At 51.2% G+C, this 22,588-nt stretch overlaps 2 protein-coding genes across 2 annotated transcripts; both read right to left on the bottom strand.

Annotated features, from left to right (window-relative positions):
* Positions 1–271: 271 nt before the first annotated feature.
* DHH (desert hedgehog signaling molecule) lies at positions 272–4,641 on the bottom strand. The gene is made up of 3 exons (XM_084878225.1): positions 4,138–4,641; positions 1,197–1,458; positions 272–940 (listed from the first exon to the last, which is right to left on the bottom strand). Exons 1-3 carry the CDS (start codon positions 4,438–4,440, stop codon positions 315–317), a joined length of 1,191 nt encoding a protein of 396 aa, XP_084734351.1. The 5' UTR covers positions 4,441–4,641; the 3' UTR covers positions 272–314.
* A 1,769-nt stretch (positions 4,642–6,410) lies between these two features.
* Positions 6,411–22,024, bottom strand: LMBR1L (limb development membrane protein 1 like). The gene is given in 19 exon segments (XM_084877448.1): positions 6,411–7,013; positions 7,206–7,367; positions 11,114–11,180; positions 11,281–11,371; positions 11,610–11,683; positions 11,833–11,910; positions 13,513–13,589; positions 13,680–13,763; positions 13,839–13,911; positions 14,256–14,320; positions 14,461–14,529; positions 15,480–15,606; positions 16,179–16,282; positions 16,462–16,601; positions 17,604–17,637; positions 18,215–18,310; positions 18,313–18,321; positions 18,717–18,801; positions 21,671–22,024. Coding segments are annotated over 19 exon segments (1,575 nt in total). The 5' UTR covers positions 21,743–22,024; the 3' UTR covers positions 6,411–6,945.
* Between the last annotated feature and the right edge of the window lie 564 nt (positions 22,025–22,588).

The following is a 22,588-nucleotide window of genomic DNA, read 5'->3' as shown; positions in this document are numbered from 1 at the left end:
GGCAAGCACATCCTTATATTATGATTTATAAATAGAAAATAAAATTATCGGATGGGACTGGGGCACTGGGGAAGAAGAGGCGAAATAGTCTTTGTCAAGGAGTACCCACTATCAACCCCACCTCCCTAGGACCTGGGAGCACCTCATCAGTAGGAGGTTGCCCCTACACCAGGCAGTCCCGCATCGCCTCCACGTTTCTCCCCTTTCCTCCCTCCCGCCCGCCCCATCAACATCTTTCTCTGTCCACATCCCTAGATCCCAGCCCCCACGCCCTGGCTCCGGCGGGTGCCTCGAGGTTACTAGGTGTGGAACGCTCAGCCCAGCAGCTCCTCCGCCATCCAGTAGAGGAACCGGGAGTACCAGTGCATGCCCGTGGGCTGGACCGCGCCTCCGGGGAGCAGCGCCCCCAGCGCGTGCAGCAGGCGCAGGGGCGCAAAGGCGCGGTGCGCCCACTGGTGACTCTCCAGGACCGCGTAGCACGAGGCCAGGACGTCGTTGACCAGCAGCGTGCCGTGCGCCGTGAGCGGCGCGAACACGCCCACGGCTTCCTCGCGGGCTACGCGGGCCACCCGCGCCGGTCGCAGCGCGTCCCCGCCGGGCGCCAGCACCGAGTCCCCCGCGCGCAGCCGGCGTGCGAACACCGGGGCGAAGTCGCCGGGCGCGGGCGCCGGCCCTCGAGCGGCGAACACCAGGTGCCAGGGTGTGAGCAGCAGCTTGCGAGGCGGCCTCTCGGTCTCCACGGCCACGAAGGAGGCGCGGCGCTGCAAGTCCCGGTCCAAGAAGAGCAGCACCGGCGTGGGCACCACGCGGCCGGCGGAGTCCGCCGCCAGCACCCAGTCTCCGCGGTGCAGCTCCCGCAGCCCCTTCCGCTCGCCGCTCCGCAGGCGCACGGTGGCGTTTCCCGGAAAGCAGCCGCCGGCCCGGACCGCCAGGGAGTTATCTGCAGGGAACAAGCGTGGAGAGGATTAGATGGAAGTCCAATGATTCCGGAATGTTAGTACAGATCCCTGAAGACGTAGGTCAAGCCCAGCGCAGACCTCAGCGGTCCCAGGACAACTGCCCTCTCCCAGGGGTCTGGCCTCAACCCGGGCAGAAATGGAAGGCTGGTTTATCACACCAACAGCCACCTTGGTCTCCCCTAAACCCGCAAGTTTCCCTTTGGGAGGAACTCACCACCCCCTCTCCCCCTACTGTACCGGCTTTGACCGACACGTGGACGTGGTTGCGGGACTCGTAGTACACCCAGTCGAAGCCGGCTTCCACAGCCAGGCGCGCCAGCAGCCCGTACTTGTTGCGGTCGCGGTCGGACGTGGTGATGTCCAAGGCGCGGCCTTCGTAGTGCAGGGAGTCCTGGGCATGGTGGCCGTCCTCATCCCAGCCCTCCGTCACCCGCAGGCGCACTCCTGGCCACATGTTCATCACCGCGATGGCCAGCGCGTTCACCCGCTCCTTACACCGCTGTCAGGAGTAAAGCAGTCAGCCTCCGCGTTACCACCACCACCGAGGGGGCAAAGCGACTTGGACCGGAGGGTAGATTCTTCCGCTTCCAAACCCCACTCCATTCATCCCCTCTCAGCTTTTGGGTGCCCTGGGGGGAAGTGAGACTCTGCAGAGGTGTGGTCGCCTATCCGCACTCCCTTTTCAAAGCATCGTTGGACAACTGCGGGGTCACGTCTGAGTTTGAGACAGGAGGCGCCTATATTCTAGCTCTTTCCCCATTTTTAATGTTGGCTCCTCACCCCAACTCATTCTGGGTCCTCAGCTCAACCTGGGGGAAAGCAGGGTCTAGAGGGCGGGGGGGAGCTTGGACAGGGAGGGGTTGCACAGCCCGACTCCCCGAGAGGAGCCGCTGTTCGCTGGCCCCCACCGCACGCCCCGGCTGCCCTCCCTCCGCCTGATTCATCTTTTGTTTCGTTGCCTTCCCTGGCACCGGGCATCGCTTCCTTCCTTCCTTCCTCCTCCTCCTCCTTTCGGCCCCTAGCATTAACCCCTTCATGGTGTCACTGCCCCCCACAGAGGTGCCCTAGCGGAGCCGTGCGGGATCCAGGCTGCTGGAAAAAGGGTTGGGGCGGCGGGGGCTGCGCGAAGTACAATGGCCATTCTCCGGGATGACTTAACCGAGCGAGAATCCCGGGGCCGAGGCCGGGGACCCGCCGGGAGAAGCGGACTCAGCAGCTCCATCCACAAAGGCGCTTTTCAGCCACCCCGGCTCCGGGAGAGGAAAGGGCAGAAAGCCGCGCCCCCTATCCCTGCTCCGGCCGGCCAGTCCCCTCCCCCAGCGCGGCCAGCCCTCCGGGTTCCAGCTCAGGCTCTGCCAGCTCTGAACGCTGCCGCCTCTCCATCTCTGGTCCAGAGGCAGCCCGGAGAGGCGTGGGAGTAGCACCTGAGAATGGCCGGAGCCGCCCTGGTGTGGATCTGGGGGGCCCCCTGCAGGGTGGGAGCGGAGAGAAGGAAAAGCGGCGGCGGCTGGAAGCCTGCACCCGGGGGAGTGAGACCGCGGTTATCTCGGCTGCTCCATTCTGGGAGCCGGAGACCTTGGCGCGCACCACGGCACGGACCCGGCGGGAGGAGGCGCAGAGAGGACGGCTTCCTTTTCTTCTTCTCTCCGACCTCTCACCTTGGACTTGGTTTTCTCCTAACTGCCAGAGGGACACTTTCCCCCTGCCCTTCTTGCTGAGTCTTCTACTACACCTCCGCAGGGTTGGAGAGGAGGGGAGGGGAAAGACAGAAAAAGTGGTAACTCCTTCCAACTTTTTGTCGTTTTGTCCCTTAAGGAGGCCCGAGGCCTTGACCTGCGGGGGCAGCAGCCCAGTGCAGAACCAACTCAATGGAGGCCTTTTGCAGCCAGGGTGTGGGAGATAAGCAGGACCCAGAAGGTTCCCAAGCCGGTCAGAGCCCCTCCTGGGTCTGTCCCTTATTCTGCCCACTCTGCTGCAGGTGGCAGCCAGAGGAAACATTCCGTGACCAAGAAGGAAAGGAGTGACCCTTCCCAATCTCTGGGTGAAAGAAGGGATTCTTTCTCCCCTAGACAGGTTTTCCTAACAAAGTAACCTGGAAAACTGTTGCAATTAATCAGAGGAAATCCGTACCCTCCCTCCCCCCCACCTCCCCACTCCATACACAATTAGGTGGTGTAATGGAAAGTGCATAGGACTTAGAATCAGGAGTCCTGAATTCTAGTTCCAGCCATGTCACTAATTAGTTTTAAGACGTTGATTAAATCACTTTTCCTCCTGGGGCCCAGCTCTCACTGTAAAATGGGAGGTGGGGTGATGGTGGAAGAATGTGACCTCCAGATTTCCTTCCAGCTCCGACATTTGAGATCATTGGCCAGAGGGGGTCCTTCTCTCCCAAAGCATTACTCACCTCACGCTAGGTTGGTTAAATTCTTATCTGCCCCAGATGCTCAATACGAGGTAGTTGAATTTATTTTATGTTTTAAATTCCAACAAAAGCCCCTGAAATAAACTGGGCTTGAGGGACACAGGAACACTTTGATTGATTCTCAGGTGGGTCCCTCTGTTCTGACTGAGAACTGCTTTTCACCTAAGACAGGCGTTTAGACTAGAATAATCTTGCCCCAGTTCTAGGATGCCTCCCCTCTGCCAGAGACAATTCCTACCCAGTCCCTCCTTCAGGTAGATGGCCCCGTGACCTGACTCTTGGCCACCCTTTCTCAGCCTCCTTCAGTCTTCTTGGCTCACAGAGATTTTCCAAAATCAGGTCAGAAGCCAGGCTAAGGGCATAGCTTTCTGTCTACTGCCTAGCCAGCTCCTGGCCCCCAGCTCACCCCAGCCCTTCCTGCCTGGCTCGGTAGCTGACCCCCGGTCCACGCCTCAGCCATTTCCCGTCTCGCCTGCCGCCATCCCCCTTTCCCCGCCCTCGCCTTCGAAGTCTCTCCCAGCTTCACTCTCACTAGTCCCTCCTTCCTCTCCCCATCCAAGTCTCTCCCAGTTCGGATCTCTCCTGACCACTCAGTCCAGCCAGCCGAATTTTTATTTTGGGGAGAAGTGGAGTGGAGGAAGTTCTTTGAGATTAAGGTCCCTGGAGATGAAGCCCCGTTCTCCCACCGGGGCTGCGATAGAAAGTAGAGAAGTTGGCAGTGCCCTGGCACAGGTAAGGAGAGGCCCACCTTACCTCCGTCATCAGGCGGTCTGCGCCACTGTTCTCTTCATCTTTGAAGATGATGTCGGGATTGTAGTTGGGCACCAGGTCCCGGAAGCGCTCGGAGCCCCTGGCAACCCTACCTTCAGCTGGCCCACTGGCGCCCAGGGTCCGTTCGGGCACGCTGGGCACAAATTGCTTGTAGAGCAGCGGCACAAGCTGCTTGCGCACGTAGCGGCGCCGACCAACCGGCCCCCGGCCCGGCCCGCAGCTCTGGGCTGGCAGCGTCAGAAGTGCCAAGCAGCACAGGAGCACCAGACTGGCCAGCAGCGCCATGGACGCAGCGCACTCGGGCCAAAAGGGAACGTTCTTATCCTTACCAACTCGCCTGGCAGTTGGGCATTCCCCGGCACCAGAGAGCGCAGCAGGCAGAACTGCCCCAGAGTGCCCTAGAGCTCTTGTGGCTCTGCGCACCTGGCTGCCGCTAGCTCTGCCTACATGCCCCCAGGGGTTCTGTAACCTGCTACAGGCGGGCCATCATAGCAGGGAAGTGGGGTCGTGAGTGACTGCCAGCTCAGCCTGGCTCTGTCGCCAGGCTCCGGCGCTGCCACAATGCCCGGGCTCCGCCTTAAGTGGCCCCTGGCCCCGCCCCCCGCCCAGGACTGTCCCGCCCCCTACCACCAGGGCGGGGGCTCTAGCCGGTCACCACTGGTCCAGTTTGAGATTAAGGTGTGTCCCATCCTGGAAACCAGGTAGTTACTTGCCTAGGAAACCCTCGCAGCTCTACAGTCCTTGGCTGTCTGGTTAAGCATCCTTCTACCTCCCAGTCTGTGCTTGGTACCAAACCATCCTCCTCTGATATTTGCATTGGATCTTTGCTCTCCCAAAGCCTAATCTGGCAGGCCATGTCCTCTGTTACTATCTGGAAATATTGGTTCCAGTTCCTGCCCAAAGTCAACCATGCTCTTTGGGCATACAACCAGAGCCTCCCTTGCCTGTCCGTGGTCTTCCCCAAACCTCTGCCATCTCCATCTCTTCTGTTGGGAGTTTTCCCTAGAATCAGCAACAGAGCTTCAAGTTATAGTCTAGTTTAGGACTTCAAAATTTGGCCCCCCTTGCTAGACATCCAACTTCTTAAATTAATAACTTGTCAATTGGAAGTTGCTGGAAGGCAGTGGCTACTTGAACTCTTAACTGGTTTCATTTCATCTTTCATCTAGACACCTCTCTAGCCTTCTTGCTCTCTGGACCCACCCCCACCCTGGGGCTCTGCTTCCAGACAGTCACTCAGGTTTATCTCAGAGGCTTTGAGCCTGCTACACTTTACCCACCAATCTACTATCCTTTAGAAATCACTTTCTCTAAGAAGCCTTCTCTGATGTCTTGACACCGACACCTCTCTTTCCTTGAAAACCAGTAATTAACTGCCATTTATTGTGGTTCAGTGTTAGAATTATGTCACTCCTACTAGACAAAGCAATTAAGCACCAACTTATTTATCATGTTAACTCCATGGTTAAGTGCTTGGCTGATAGTAGAGTGCTCAGCAAATATTAATGGCATGGCACCTACAGTTTTTTTGTGTTTTTTTTGGGGGGGGTTGTTTTGTATTCCATATTCACCCCTCATGCAGCTCCATAGCTAGCACTTATAGCACCTTTGTGTACATTAGAAAAAAAAAGTACCCCTTCCTCAATACACCTTCCACTTGCAAGAAAATAGTCATAATAACTATACCTTGACTATGAGGTGAATGGTGCCCCTACATGTTGTATAATGCAACATATACATAACACTGAGCAGAAACTTTGTCCCTAGCCCCAACATAGCAGGGGGTTTGCATAGTACTTAAGGCACTGATAGCCTCTGAAAAGATGGAGTTGGGTTCTTCTCTGAGGTAGATCACAAACCTTTGTTAGCTAGCCACTTCTTTTACTTCACATCCAATAGTCAAATCGGGGAGAACAGGATTGTGTGTGTGTGTGTGTGTGTGTGTGTGTATACAAGGGGATCTTATCCTATTTCTACACCCATGCTTACGTACCCCCAATAACCAAAGCATAGAAACAAGGTCATGAGTATACGGAGAGTCAGGGGACCAGTCAACTTTAGACAAGGCTACAGGAGAGAGCTCCCAAATGACTAATTGTGTGGCCTAACACCAAACCCAAGTTCTCAAAGAACACTAAGAATGCAGATGGAGGGGAAGGGAAAGGATGGTGGAAAGGACCATTCTGTTTCTCTCAGTTGATAGATTCAAGACTTGGGAGGAGAGCAAGGTTATTCAAATAAACACAGAGAGAGCCTTTTAAAAAAACCAAAACAAACCTTGGGATCAACTTTATTGCTGATGGTTGTGGCCTTTTCTTTCCCACACCCTCACCTCTCTGGTGGTCCAAAGTCCCTCCAGGATAACACAGTGCTTAGGTTCTTCTGGACCAGAGGCAAAGGGAGACAATCTGCCCCCATTTGCCCCTGCTCAGTCCCTCCCCTGTCCCCACCCAACCCTATTGCACATCAAATCATGTAAACATGGCTACAGGCATGGCCTGCAATAGCAGTGAGGCAGATTGATGTGTTAACGGATTTGGGACCAGGAGCCAGACCCGGGTCACTCAGCCCTACCCCATGCTAAGGTCCACAGTTAAATCTAGAAAAAAACAAGGGGCCTGGTCCCAAACTCTGGCTCAGATTATGCAACAGTGCAGATGGCTCAGCTCCCCTCTGCCACCCACCCCTCTCAGATTCCAGGTCCTAAGGATCACCCATTCCTGGTGTTGCTTCAGGACTGGGTAGCAGATGGCAGTGTCCAGTTTTTTCCCTCTCACCCCCAACTGGAGGTCACTGGTGTTGGGTCTTCCTAGATGCCCTGGGGAAAGCAGAGACAGGCAATGGCAGTCTGTCCAGTCCTGGAAAAGAGGGAAGGTGGGCAGTCAAAAGTAGGACATATGTCCAGACCTCTGGGATAAGACAACCAAACCACAAAATGGATGGATGAAGCAGGTTACAAGTAAAGCAGAAAGCCTGGCATCTCCCCTGCTGGAAAGACCACTGTTCCAGAAGGCTCCACCCCACCAGCCTGTGACTCCACTCCCTCTCACCAAAAGCCCGGATCAGCTCCGCCCGAACAGCTGCAGTGAAGGTCTTCACCAGACAGAGAGTGGTGAGGCCCGCAAAGGTTGCATTGTAGAGGAACACGATGTAAAAATTGCCCAGCCAGTTGAAGCGTCCAAAATCACCCAGCAGGTCAAAGCGAGTGAGTCCTGAAGTACAAAGACCAGATGGAAGGTGGGCATCCCAGCCACTCCCTGGCTCAGAGCCCAGCTTTCTGCTGCCTTCTTGTGGCCACATTTTAACACTGCAACTGATAAGTTGGCCTCTCCTATTATTTGAAGGGGGAGTGGGGGTACTTTATAATTGTTTTCATTTAAAAAATTATTTACTGTTGATAGTATTACATATGTCCCCCTTTCCCCCCCTTTGACACCCTCCAGCCCACCCCCAATCCCCTTCCTCCCCACCCCAGGCCCTCAGCACCCTTTTATCTTTGTCCATGGGTTATGGATTCAAGGTACCATCCACCCTCCCCCACCTTCCCTCTGAATTTTGCACTCTGTTCCATGCTTCCATGTCCCTGGGTCCATTCCATTTATCAGTTAATTTTGTTACTTAGATGCCACATGAGTGTGGTTATGTGATACTTGTCTTTCTCTGACTTATTTCACTTAACATGATCCTCCATCCTGTCTCAAAAGGTGAGAAAATCTTTTCTACTGCTACATAGTATTCCATGGTATAAATGTACCACAACTTTTTTATCCACTCATCTATTTTAAAAAATATATATATATTTTTTTTTTATTGATTTTTTTACAGAGAGGAAGAGAGAGGGATAGAGAACTAGAAACATGGATGAGAGAGAATCATCAATCAGCTGCCTCTTGCACACCCCCTACTGGGGATGTGCCCGCAACCAAGGCACATGCCCTTGACCAGAATCGAACCCGGGACCTTTCAGTCCGCAGGCCGATACTCTATGCACTGAGCCAAACCGGTTTCGGCACCCACTCATCTATTGATGGGCACTTGGGCTGTTTCCAGATCTTAGTTATTGTACATTGTGCTGCTATGAACAGAGGGGTGTAAATATTCTTCCTGATTGGTGCTTCAGGTTTCTTAGGATATATTCCTAGAAGTGAGATCACTGGATCAAATGTGGTTCCATATTTAATTTTTTGAGGAAACTCCATACTGTTTTCCATAAGGTTGCACCAGTCTGCATTCCCACCTGTTGTGTACTAGGGTTCCCTTTTCTCCATATCCTCACCAGCACTTGTCATTTGTTGGTTTGTTGATGTTAGCCATTCTGACAGGTGTGAAATGGTACCTCATTGCCATTTTGATTTGCATCTCTTGGGATAATTAGTGACTTTGAGCATTTTTTCATGTCTCTTGGCCATCTGTATGTCCTTTGCCTATTTTTTAATTGGATTGTCTTCCTTTTGTTAAGTTGAATGAGTTCCTTATATATTTTGGATATTAACCCTGGCCTCTCCTAGTATTACATAATTATTCCTATATCCCAAGCTCTGACTCAGAGTTGTTTAGGGCTATAAAGAGTCAGCAGCTAAACTTGCTCCAACTTCCCTGCTAGAGTTTGGCATGTTCTCCAATGGGGTCCCCTCTGGCTCCAGTTATCTCAAGGAGCTACCTGGACCCACCAGTTGTTCCTGGGTCAGGAACTTACAAGCTAGTCACTAGTATTTTTTTTTTTTTTTTAATAGGTAGAGCTGTGTGGAGGCCAACAGCTCTGACTCTGATCAGACTGCCATGGTTCATATCCAAAATCCATCTCAACTAATTGTGTGATTTGGGGCAAATTCCTTAAACACCTGTGCCTCAGTTTCCTCAACTATAAAGCAGAGGAAATAATGGGACTATAAGAATTAAATCACACACATAAAGCACTCACTATATGTGCCAGGAGTATTTTAACCCTTGCTGGGCCTTTAATAAAATATCATCAAATAAGATTTCTGGCCGAAACCGGTTTGGCTCAGTGGCAGAGCATCAGTCTGCGGACTGAAAGGTCCCAGGTTCAATTCCGGTCAAGGGCATGTACATTGGTTGCGGGCACATCCCCGGTAGGGGGTGTGCAAGAGGCAGCTAGTCGATGTTTCTCTCTCATCGATGTTTCTAGCTCTCTATCTCTCTCCCTTCCTCCTCTCTATAAACTATCAATAAAATATATATTAAAAAAAAAAGATTTCTGGGGCCCTCCTCCACTTAACTTCAACCGAAAGGAACTAACTGATGGACGTACAAGCCTAATGTACTACTAAATCCTCATGTTTTAAGTATAAATGCTCAGGGGAAAGAGTATGGGCTTAAGAACCAAAGAGAACTAATTTATTTTTTTGATTTTGAGAGTACATTATTAAAGCTGGGGACAGACAGGGGTTGGGGGATATAGAAAAGGGTATGGGGGAATAAATGGTAATGGAAGGAGCTTTGACTTGGGGGAGCGAACACATAATACAATATACAGATGTGTAATAAAATTATACATCTGAAACATATATAACTTGATTAACATCACCCCAATAAATTCAATAAATAAGATAAAACAAAACATCATTATATAATACATATAAAAAAAGCTGGGGACAGTCAAAAACAGGGAATACTTAAAATAGAAGAGACAAGATCACAGCAACAGGAGGAAGCCTAGGCTGGGCTGCCTAGACTTGGAAAGGAAGTCCAAGTAACAGAAGTGAGTCACGCTGGGCTGCATGGACTCAGGAAAGGAAGTTACAGAGGCCAAAAGAGAGTTCTTGGAGACAGGTTCAGGGGGCTAGCTTGGGATAAGCTGCTGCTGCCCACTGCTCTCCTGGTTGCAAATCTCTTGGGGACCCTTGGAGCTTAGAAGAAAGCAAAAGTACACACCTGAGAAAAGGGGGCACAGGCATGCTCAAGAGAGTTTTCAAACAGAACTAGTTTAAATCATGTATGATATATGGAAAATGATGGTGGGGGGTTACTTATGCAACTCTCATACTACCCTGGAGTAAACTATAATAGTTACATTAAAAAAAAATTTCTACCAGGTAATTCTAGATCATAGTTCTAAAGATAGGAGAAGGACTGAGTGTATTACTTGATGCCCTGGTGTGTGCAAAGAGCGCTGGACTAGGATTAGGGAGACAAGGGTTCTAGCCTGACTTGGTCTTGCCTCAAACTAGCTATAAAATTGGGCAAATTAATTGGCTTCTCTGTATTTCATCTTTAAAATAAAAATATTTAGCCCTGCCTGGGAGCTCAGTTGTTGTCCCAATATGCCAAAATTGTGGTTCAATCCCAGTCAGGGAACATACACGAATAAACCAATGAATGCACAAATAAGGGGAACAACAAATTGATGTTTCTCTCTCTCTCTAAAATCAATAATAAAATAAATAAAATGAGAATGTTTATTATATGATCCAGCCCAAAAAAAGATTTAGGGAAAAGTGGTACTTTTCAATAAAAAACAAAAACAAAAAACAAATTACGTAGAAGTAAATGGGAAGGCTATGTGATGTAATGGAAAAGTATGAGCTTTGAAGCAACACTACCCTAAACTCAGCACAAGCATTTCACAGAACCTGTTTCTCAATCTGTATCATGGGCATTATAGTTTATTATAAGTTTGTTGTGAGATTTAGGGAGAACATGTACATAAAGTGTCTGCTTAGCACCAGTAGGTACTAAAAAGAAGCCAATTCCTTTACCTCCCCCACTTTTTTTTATTGATTTTTTACAGAGAGAAAGGGAGAGGGAGAGAGAGTAGAAACTGATGAGAGAGAAACATCAATCAGCTGCCTCCTGCACACCCCCCACTGGGGATGTGCCCGCAACCAAGGTACATGCCCTTGACCGGAACCAAACCTGGGACCTTTCAGTCTGCAGACCGATGCTCTATCCACTGAGCCAAACCAGTTACGGCCCTTTATCTCCTTTTGCTACTTACCCAGGGTTCGAGAGAAGACAGGAAGTGCTGAGCTTAGGACCAGGAGACAGACACAGTTCCCGATTATCTGGATAGGAGTAAGTAGAGGGGAGATGAGATAGCAGAGCTACCAGTATCTAGTCCCCATGCATGTTTCCGGGATACATCCTCTACTCCTAACCAACTACCTGTGTCATGGCTGTGTCATGCCATCTGGGCCGCAAGCCCCGGAAGAGTGGAGAACTGTAGAATCCCACGATCGAAGACACCATCAGGTAACTGCCAATGGAGTTAGGGAAGAACTGGCCAGCTCCCAAGGATTAATGCCTCATCTCAAAGGGAATAAGCTCCTTTCCCCCCAACCCTCCTTTCAAAATCAAGTCTTTTCTTTATTTCTGAACCTCAGGTTGGTGAAGACTTACTTGCCCCCTTCCCATCAGTCCTACTGCATATCTGCCCAGAGCCCCAAAGGAGACATTCAGAAATCAGAAGAAATAGTGGGTTTCCAGAAGGATACAAGATGAGTACAACCTGAATGACAGCACCAAAGGAGCCCAGCTTGGAGAAGGAGACCTGGCCCAGGGAGGCACCCTGAGAAATGAAGTAGTATCACAGTGGAGCACTCTCCACAGTCAGCACCACCCAGCACCCAGCCTTCCCTCTGACCTCAGTTTCTTCCCCCTCACCCCAGCTTTTCTAAGGTCCTCCCCAAAAGATATGGTGGGAGGGCAGCCCAGTACCTGCATGCCCCGGGGCATGGCAGCCTCATCGATGAGCAGCTCCAGGATGTGGATGGCCACAATGAGCACGGATAGGCCCTGTGTGAGGCAAGGTCCCAGATTCTCATTCATGCCCCCGCCCACAGCAGTATCCAGAGTTACATGTTAAGAGCAGACACTGTGCCCTGGCTGTGTACTCAGTTGGTTAGAGCATCATCTTGATACACCAAGGTTGTGTGTTCAATCTCCAGTCATGGCACACATAAGAATAAACCAACAATGAATGCATAAATAAGTAGAACAACAAATTGATGTTTCTCTTTTTCTGTCCCCTCCCTCCACCCCCTCCCAAATCAATCAATAAAACAAATTTTATTAAAAAAAAAAAAAAAAAAAAAGGCAGCCCTAGCTGCTTTGGCTCAATGGATATAGTGTCGGCTTGTGGACTCAAGGGTCCTGGGTTTGATTCTGGTCAAGGGCACATGCCTGGAGTACAGGCTCGATTCCCAGTAGGGGGCATGCAAGAGGCAGTTGATCAGTGATTATCTCTCATCACTGATGTTTCTTTTTTTTTAAAATATATATTTTATTGAATTTTTACAGAGAGGAAGGGAGAGAGATAGAGAGCTAGAAACGTCGATGAGAGAGAAACATCGACCAGCTGCCTCTTGCACACCCTCCACCGGGGATGTGCCCGCAACCAATGTACATGCCCTTGACTGGAATCGAACCCGGGACCCTTCAGTCCGCAGACCGATGCTCTATCGCTGAGCCAAACCAGTTTCGGCTCATCACTGATGTTTCTATCTCTCTCTCCCTCTCCCTTCTTCTCTGAAATGAATAAAAATATACTTAAAAATAAAAATAAATAAAAAAGCATTTACTCTGCTCCAACATTTTCAGTTTCCAAGCACTGTATGGGACCTCCTCAAGGCAGATGCTAGTAACCGAGCACTATGAGGGTATTGTAAGATACTAGAGGCCCGGTGCACAAAATTCATGCATGGGGGAGCGGTGTCCCCTCAGCCTGGCCTGCACCCTATCCAATCCAGAATTCCTTGGGGGATGTCTGAGCAGCAGTGTTGCAATTCGGGACTGCTGGCTCCTAACTGCTTGCCTGCCTATCTACCTGCCTGTCTGATCACTCCTAACCACCTCTGCCTGCCGGCCTGATTGCCCCTCAAGTGCTCCCCACTGCTGGCCTGATTGCCCCTAACTGCCTCTGCCTCAGCCCCCACCACCGTGGTTTTGTCTGGAAAGACATCAGGAAGATGTCTGGTCTAATTAGCATATTACCCTTTTATTAGCATAGATACCCTCTCCAGGTGGAAGAATAGCAAAAAAGCTAAATAGAAAAACGATTCTTCCCCCAGATTGATAAGACTTATTCCCACGTCCAGGTTGTGGCAAGTTGGGGGACAGACTGAATTTCAACCCTTATTTTCATCCACAGCAAACCTAGGTAACTATTCAGTGGTCATGTGTAGCCTTGGGTAAACTCCTTAACTTCTCTGTTTCTTCATTTACAAAATTTGGATTGATGTGCTCAACACAGGGCAGGACACAAAGTAGACACTCAGTAAGAGGTAACTATTATGACTGAAGATAACTGGGTCCCTGAATCTCCTCCCTCTTCCCTCAGAAGGTATAAAGTACTCAAGGCCTAGTACTCGCCACCCCCATCAAGGATGGTATACCCACCGTCAGTAACAGCAAGCACAGCATGGCCAGGGGATAACCCAGGTTCCGCTGCCAGGCTGAAGCCTTCCACCGCTTTTCTGTGCAAGGATGAGAAGCTGTTAGCACACGCTTGGAACGAGAGGCTATTCTTTCGGAAAGCCAGGTATTCCATCCCTGCTAACACATACCCAGTAGGACCCTCTGTGTCTGCAGAGCCAACACCTGTCTGTGCAGCAGCTCCATGTCCAAAGGCAGCCAGCAGGAGGTGGGATCTGAGGGCAGAAAAGATGGTGCTGTCCCCGCCCAAGCCAAGCCTATCATCCCACCTGGGAAGAATTGCAACTCACTGCAAATCCTGCGGGTCAAAGCTGCTTCTTCAAAGGCTGAGCAGTACAGCTGCTCCTCCAGGTCTTCTAGCACCTGGGAGCGGGGGAAAGGGAGGGTCTAATAGTCAGGGGCTCCCAGATCCAAGGGCCCCCGGAGCACCCTGTTCATCCCAGGGCTTTATCGTCCCATTCCTCCCTCTACCCCTCATTCACTACCCTGGGGACAGCAATTTATCCATCCCTCCCGACTGCCTTGCGTTCTGCTTTGTATGTCTAGTAACCAGCTCCAGATGATGGGGGTGGAGGATACAGGAGCCAACAAAGGCAGTGGCCCTCTGCAAGGTATGTACCACACAATCACAGGGTTGCTTTGTTTTTTGGCTCCAGCTTGGCAGGAAGCTCACCTCACAGGATCAAAAGGCAAGGAGAACTACATACCCGCGGTTTGACCAGCAGCTTCCCAGTAACCGAGAACATGCGGGCGAGACCTAGCGGAGTACACACTGTGGAGACAGAAGCCAGTCACCTGATAGACCCTTCTCTCCATCATTCCCCCTAACCACCCTTCCATTCCCTCTCCTTCCACCCTTGTGGCTCCGATCCAAGGACCTTACCCGTTATCTCCCAGACCCTCAACACTCACCCAGGAGCAGCAGGACCCCGAGGAAGGAAATGCAGGAATAGAGGTAGGGGAGGTAGTACTCCCAGAAGTCTAAGGGTGAAAAGAGCAGTACAGTCAGCCCATCGCTTTCCTGCTTACTGGAACGACAGGCCTCAGAGACAATACAAAACTTACAGAGGTTAGGCAAGTAATGCAAATGAGGAAAGCTGGCCTGTGTCACAGAAGAGGGAGTGGCAGGGACTATAGCAAACTGGAGATCCTAAGCCCTACCTACAGGGCACAACTGTTATACTGCCCAGTCACTGAGGACTAGCAAAGCCAGAGATGTGGATATTAATGTGAAACCTCCCAACTCTAACATATATACATAGCAACTGACTCATGTTTTAAATCATTGCCTGGGCCCAATGGAACATTTCTGCAGGTTGGATTTGGACTGAAGACCATCATTACAAAACTTCAGTCTAATGGTTTATTTAAAAAAAAAATTTTAAATTCATAAGTGGAGAGGGAGAGAGATAGAAACATTAATGATGGGAGAGAATCATTGACTGGCTGCCTCTTGCATGCCCCCTATTGGAGATCGAGCCTGCAACCCAGGGCATGCCCACAAATGGAATAGAACCTGGGACCCCTTCAGTCCGCAGGCCGATTGATGCTCTATCCACTGAGCCAACCCAGTTAGGGCCAGTCTAACGGTTTAGATCAGTGGTCAGCAAACTCAGTAGTCAACACAGCCAAATATCAACAGTACAACCACTGAAATTTCTTTTTAAGAGACGAAAACCGACTTCTGCACATGGGCAATGAAGTTTCAATCGCACTGTACGTGCATGCCGGCATGTGGTCTTTTGTGGAAGAGACACACTCAAGGGGCCAAAGAGCTGCATGTGGCTCGCGAGCCACAGTTTGCTGACCACTGGTTTAGATTATCTCAATCTTCTCCACCTCAGCGGGATATAGTTAATCCAGGAAGGGGAACATCTGCCAACTGAAGAGCCACTCAGCCCGGAGGGTGGGAAGGAAGCTGGCCCTCTCACCATAGAGTGACTCCCTGCTGGTCTTGTTGTTGTCCACAATGGCCGACGCCACCCACACCATGCCCAGCACCAGCAGAGTGAGGAGCATCAACATTACCACTGTCTCGTAGACTCGGCCCAGGACACCCTAAGGAAGAAGGCAATGGTTGTGGGATGGAGAGAAATGCCAACAACGGCGGGGCAGTGTGGGGAAGGAAGGAAACATTGGGAATGGCAGCCTGGCTAGGGGAACCAGAGGACTGGATTCAGGAGAAAGGGGAAAGCATTTCCCTCTCATTCTGCTAAATCACTCTATCCTCCTACCCCATAACCGGAATATCCATTCCCATCTCGATATTTTTCCTTTGTAACCTCCCTCCTCGGGTCCTTTCTCCATCCTTGTTTTGCCCTGGGAGGCTGACTCCTGAGGTCTGCATCACAGAAGCTCTTTGCCCTTGGTTTTCCTGTTCAGCTTGCCCAATGGAAAGAACCAATAGCTCCTTTGTTCAACTGGGTTCCAAAAGCTATTTTTTCTCTCTGCTCCTGCAAGCTTATGGTGGTAAGGACTTCCTGATGTTACTAGCACCTCAAACTCCTTGTTTATCTCCTCAACCCTAACTATACCTCTATAAATAGTTTCTTCATTAAAATCTCTTTAGCTGAAACATCTGGGTGGAATTCTGTTTCCCGCCTGGATTGATTAATACATCACTCACTCACCTTTTTGGAGCCAGCGAAGCCCTCAGACTCAGTGAAGAAGTATGCAAAGGGCATGAGGAAGATGAGGGACAGGTTGGAGAAGAGAAAAACGAGGTTCCAGAGGCCTAGAGCAAAAAAGGAAAGGCAGAGGTGGTCAGAAAAGGGTGACCCAACCCACTGGGTACTGATCATGTGATCGGGAAGCTGGGGATGGGGTGATTATGACTAATGAGTAGCAGGCTGTATCTGCCTGACACTTTCTGCACCCTGTCGCCATCCCAAGCTGTAACCAGGAGCCACGCACCATGGATGAGGGAGCCATTGAGCCACTGGATGTAGTAGTTCCGAGGCAGTGACAGCAACACCTCATTGCTGATGATGGAGAAGGGCAGGAGCAGTACGGCACCCAGGGAAACCGCCAGGGTAAAGGTGCAGAGCTCGAGCCTGGGTGGAGAAGAGATGGTGTCCTTGCTCAGACACTTCACTAGTCCAAGAAGCCCCATTCATCCCTGCAGGCACCTGTAGTTTCTCCTGGAACCAACTCGCAGTGACAGACCAGGGAAGGAGCCATCAGCTGGGGCTCCACTACTGCCCCCCAGCCCCAGTCCTTACCTTCAGGGAAGCCTTGGCACATGGGATGGGTACGTCTCAGGCATTTATGGGAGCCTGGTCATCTGCCATGTCACTTGCTTAGACTGTCCTCAGGAATGTGATCCTCCCACACATGCCCGTAGGGGCACCAGGCATAATGCCAACCTAAGAGGCCTGGCTTCTCTAATAAGAGATGTGGATTTCTAAGCTTGCCTCTTCAGCCCACATAAGAGCAGGGTCACCCCATATGACTATGCCCTGAATGAAGCTCTAGGACAAAGGGAGAAAAGGGAGCTAAAACCCAACTTCATAGCCAAGGCCTGTGTCCTGGGCTGCATCAGTTGAAAAGAAGGGACACTTTTATTTGGTCCATCAAGGTGGGTGGTTGCCTTCTTATAATCTGTTGGCCCAGAGGAGCCATCACTGTATCTTTCTCTATACTTGCTAGTGAATAAGATTCATCCTTAGATTCAAGCACACCTCCCCTTCAGGAGTCCTACCTTTCCCATCCCCAGCTGTTTTCATTAATCTGATCCTACCCTACTCCCTTCCCAATGGATGCTGGGAGGTGAAGCCACGCTGAAGTCATTTCTGATGACTCAAGCCCCAGCTGACAGTTTCCAGCATTGGGGATCCTAGGAGCTCCTGGCCTAACCAGGGAGACAGGAAGAGCAGCTTTTCTAAGCGTCCCCAGGGTGGGGTAAAGCCGGAAGAAGCCAGAAGTAGGGCGGAAGTAGAAACTCTCTCTTTACTTTGTGAGTAAAGACACCCCACTCTCTCTGCCAGCTCCAGGGCCTCACTAGATTTCAGCTTCTAAAGGCAACTGGTGCCAGGTGCTCAGACAGCGACACTTACGCAATCTTGTTGACTGTGGCATCTTCATCATCCACTACAAAAGACAGAAGCGTGGGGAAGAAGCAGATCAGTGGGCAGCTCTGGGAGCCATCTGCGTTGCAGCATGCCTTCCTTCCCCTTCCCTGTCCCCTGAAAGAAGGGCCTGTGCCCACAGAGGCAGAGCTGGACAGAGGCTCTGCAACAGCTCATGCTATGAACCCCACAACCTGTTCGTTGGCCAAGGTAGTAGTGGCCCCAGGTGGAGAGAGAACAGTCTAGAGACTCCCTCACTTCTTCACTTTCCTCCTTCCCCATCACAGGTTCCTCTCTGTAAGCTCAAAATATGATAAACAACTGGTCTGTGAGGTTGGTTATATCAGTGGCTGGGTGCAGCAAAGAGAAAGCAAGGTGTGTGTGTGTGTGTGTGTGTGTGTGTGTGTGTGTGTGTGGCGGGGGATTCACAGAGAAAGTCCCCAAGAGAATTACACTGAGGAGTAGCTGCCTTCTTGGGTGGGGGCTCACGGAGGGGAAGAAAGGCTAGGGCCAGGACAGGATAATCTGAACAGGCTGAGGCGAGTGTGTGGACCGCCCCCCCTGGCCCCCCCGCCCGCTCCCTGTCACACAATGCCTACAGGAAGGAAAGCTCCAATCTGAGCACAGATTGGGAAGAGAAAGGCCACCATCACCAGGTCCTGGGGTCCCAGCAGTCACGCAGGTCTCTGGTCCTGGTGTGGGAGCACTAGGAGAGGAGGTGACAGAGCTTGTGCCCATGATAACATTCACCTTTCAGGTGCCCATTTTAGGTTTACAGAGGACATTTATATTAACCATCTCTTTGGTCCATATAATAACAATGGACTGGGTAGAGACTGCTAGGCCCATTTTGGAAAAGATAAAACTGAGGGCCAGAAAAGTTACAGGACTTGCCCAGTGGCTTTACTGGTTGTGGACACTTCTATCTAGACTTTCCACTATACCACACTGTCCCTGCCTGAGGAGACAGAAGAGGCAAAGGCACCAGAACAGCCACCTCTCCTTTCCCAGCAGGCACCATAGACCCATTCTCCTGAGGCTGGCTCCGCGGCAACAGGAACACTAGCAGAGGACGAGCAGAGGGAGGGAAGTCACAGGTACCTGTAGTGAACTCAGCAGGCTTCTTGAAGTGGGTCAGGGTGATGTGGCAGAGGATGTAGAGTGTCGCAAACAGAAGTGTTGAGATCTATGGCAGAGTATGAACTGGGATGAGAAACTCTAAGTCTTAGAACATTCCATAGCCCCAAAAGCCTTTCAGTTCATTCCATGGGGTCACTTCCCCAAAACAAAGCTGCATGCTTTCTCCCTGGTACTTCGTTCTAGTCAAGGCCACAGGAGGCTTTAAGAACCAGTAGACAGCCTAAGGTTTGGCTCAGTGGATAGAGGGTTGGCCTGTGGTCTGAAGGGGCCAGGGTTCAATTCCAGTCAAGGGCATGTGTCCAGGTTGCAGGCTCAATTCCCAGTAGGGGGTGTGCAGGAGGTAGCTAAACAGTGATTCTCATCATTGATATTTCTATCTCCCCCTTTCCCTTCCTCTCTGATATCAATAAAAATGTATTAAAAAATATGTAAGTGGAACAAATTGCTATCTGTCTCTCTCTTTTTTAAAAAAAAAACTATATTTCACTGATTTTTTACAGAGAGGAAGAGAGAGAGACAGAGAGTTAGAAACATCGATGAGAGAGAATCATCAATCAGCTGCCTCCTGCACAACCCCCAGTGGGGATGTGCCTGCAACCAAGGTACATGCCCTTGACTGGAATAGAACCTGGGACCCTTCAATCCGCAGTCGGACACTCTATCCACTGAGCTAAACCGGTTTCGGTTGTCTCTCTCTCTCTTAAAAATCAATCAGGCTGAAAACGGTTTGGCTCAATGGATAGAGCGTCGGCTTGGGGACTGAAGGGTCCCGGGTTCGATTCCGGTCAAGGGCATGCACCTTGGTTGCAGGCATATCCCCAGTAGGGGGTGTGCAAGAGGCAGCTGATCAATGACTCTCATCGATGTTTCTTACTCTCTATCTCTTTCCCTTTCTCTCTGTACAAAATCAATAAAATATATATTTTTTAAAAAACCAATCAGGAGCCCTGTAAGATCAAGTATGCTCTAGGCCAAACCAGAGCCTCATTTAATCCTCTCCCCCTAAGAGTAAGACTTAGTTGGAGCCCAGTATCCACAGTTTCTAGAGTCAGCATCAGCCTCTTTAAAGGCAGTCAATCCCTGCTCCCAACTCTAGGGCCCGGCATCTCAGGCCTGTCCCATGCCTCTGGGTGACTGGCCCTCCAACTGATAGTTAAGACAGGACTTAACCAAGTTACTCTGCACATGCATACATCCCTACCCCAAGTTAGCTGCTACTGTTTAGGGGAAGAGCTACTGCTCAGTTTGGCTCCATAAACAGGGAGTCTTGAGAAGAGACGTTATTGTATTTGAAGTAGTCCAAGAAGGCAGGATCAGTCTTGTGGGTTCTCCAATCCCCAAGAGGACCTGACACCACAGGAAATCTGCATACAGCTATCCATACAAAGAGGGCAAAGTCACAGAGTCCCCAGGAGAGCCAGGGGTCTAGGACAAAGTTGTAGCCTCTGACATTAGGAAAGCTGAGTAGAATGAGCCACTCAGATTGGAACCGCAGAATTTTTACAGCCTAGTGCTCCACCCTGGGCTTGCGCAAGTCATAGCTAGCAAGGTGGGAGGGCTCAAAAGGTCATGCTGGAGTTACACGCAGTCCCAGCAGAGGCTAGGTCATTCTCTGGAGCAGAACTGGTGCCAAGTGGAGGAGCTACCAGAAGCCTTCAGGCTGCTCTTGCCCAGCACTGATTCCTCAGCTAATGGGACTCAAAGATGGGGGAGACATCCAAGAGGCTGCTTCTCTGTCATCCCTCCCGGTTCTCTTAAGAATGTGGGCCGCTGGCCATACACTGTCTCAAGGCCTGGACGAGCCTCAACATATGCCCAACCCCACCATGTGGGGCTATCCACTAAGGGACAAATACGGAAGGATTCCTGAGCGCAGATATGGCATTCTACACATGGACTAATATACTTCCTACCTTTCAGTACTCATAAACAAGGACAGACTCAGTTAAGTAGTGGCTCACTTCAATCCCTCCTCAGTCTGCCCAGGGCAGACCAGAGCCCAACCTGAGAAAAAAAAACGAATGATAGACCCACTCACTAACATTTTCTATTCTTTCAAACCTCTCTCTTTTCCTTTCCATTTGGTACATGGAAGAGAGGGCTATCCTGGAGAGCTCAGAGGAAGAAGACTCAGGAGAAAGAAGAGAGATGAGAGTTCAAAGCAGGCCTGCGGAAGATTTTACTTCCTTAGCGCCTCCGAGTATCCCCCCCACCCGGCCCAGAAGTGAGGAGTCCATCGCTGTGGTAGGTTCAGCTGATGCTCTTCTAGGTGGCACTGGGCGAGGGAGGGAGGCAGCCAGGTGCTCTCTAGAGCACTGAGGGGAACCACTCACAGGGGAAATCCCTACATGTTTGGATGGCCAGCTAGCAACCTCCACTTGCAGAGTTCCTAACAAACACCAAGGGGACGGAGGGGGTGTGAAGGGAGAGGGATGGAGGCTTAGTTGTTCTCCATCTCTACCCAGTAGAATCCACACCAGCAGGAGTCCCTTCTTCCAAAGTGGGAGTCCCACCAATAAAGTCCCCCTTCAACAAACACCAGTTGGGCGGTAAATGCAAACAAGCCCTCCCCTAATCAAATCCATCCCTCTCGGTCTAAGACGGGCAGACTCACCCAACTCTCAGACACCAGGGGACCCACGCCCAGAACTACGGTGCCGGGCGGGGGAGGGGCGTGGAGAAGGGGGGAACGGAAACGGATGGGCTTTGTTTATGTCGCATCTAAGTTCCGACCTAGTGATTCACCAGCTGGGGCACCGGTCCTCGGGTCTGGGCCGGGGCCTTTCGTTGCTCGCCCCCGGTGCGCAAGGGGTCCGAGGGCACTCTGAGCCCGGGAGGTTGTACTCCGACCCCAACCTCGCCCTCTCCCGCGCCACCCTTTGGCCCTAACCTTGCTACCCGGGTCCCACACTCACAATACATTCGCGGACCCTCTCGTGGAATAACTGCTCTCGCACGGATAGCACTTCGTAGTCAGCTGCTTCCATACTCTGCTCAGCATGACTGGGGCGGGGTTGTCTCCGGGCCCGGGGAGGACCGGCGGGGATAGAGCCGCCGCCGCCGCCGCCGAGCACCCGGACCCAACCGAGGAGCCTTTCCTCGCAGCCTGCGACGGAAACTCGGGGTAGGTAATCTGAGGTCCAGATTCAGACGTCCGGACGCCCCGCCCTTAAAGGGGCAGGCACCAGCGCGCCTTGTTTTAAAGGGCCCCTGTCCCCCCACTCTGTCCCCTCCCCTTTAAGGTCGGGCCTCTGTCAGGTTACAACGTAAACACCCGCCTCCAGGCTCGTTAGGAGGAAGCGTCGGTCCACCATCTACTTTACGGGAGGCAGAGTGACGACACAAGGGGTGGGCGGGTTCCTTTCATAAAACGAAACTCATAGGCTCCTAGAGCTGCCACTCATATGTAGGGGAACGATGATAGGCTTTCCCCTTAAAAGGAGGCGGTATCTGTGAAGTCAATCGGTGCTCAATCTAAAACTAACCGACTCCTCACCTCCGGCTGTGGAGGAGAGAGGATTTTAGTAACGACTAACTTTTAGTTCGGCCGTGGTTGAATGAACCTTTTGGAACAAGGCAGCCGGGGAGGATGTGACAGGTCCATGGGGATTCTGAAAGGTTACCGCTTCCCAGGAACCCAAGGTCCATAGCACCATTTTCTGAAGGTGTATATATGTTGGAGTGGGGCCCCCTTCACGGCCAGTTTTCACTCAGTCACTTTTGGGATGGGCAAGTGTGTGTGCTAGAGCAAATACTTGTGAACGAAAGGAGTCACATGCTAACCTGACAAGCTCATGGGAGGCCTGTGTGGCAGTCTTGCAAACTCAGAGACC

Source organism: Pipistrellus hanaki (assembly GCF_964339955.1).
Source record: "Pipistrellus hanaki genome assembly, chromosome: 3".
Classification (NCBI taxonomy): Eukaryota; Metazoa; Chordata; class Mammalia; order Chiroptera; family Vespertilionidae; genus Pipistrellus; species Pipistrellus hanaki.
The sequence above is the reverse complement of the archived record's forward strand: the minus strand, read 5'-3'. Positions and strand labels throughout refer to the sequence as shown.

Bases quoted from the DNA above. Each gene is read 5' to 3' on its own strand.
- DHH (XM_084878225.1), bottom strand. From the start codon at position 4,440: ATGGCGCTGCTGGCCAGTCTGGTGCTCCTGTGCTGCTTGGCACTTCTG. The intron at 1,459-4,137 runs GTAAGGTGGGCC...TACTCCTGACAG, and splicing joins CAGACCGCCTGATGACGGAG to CGGTGTAAGGAGCGGGTGAA. The intron at 941-1,196 runs GTACAGTAGGGG...TGTTCCCTGCAG, and splicing joins CCACGTGTCGGTCAAAGCCG to ATAACTCCCTGGCGGTCCGG.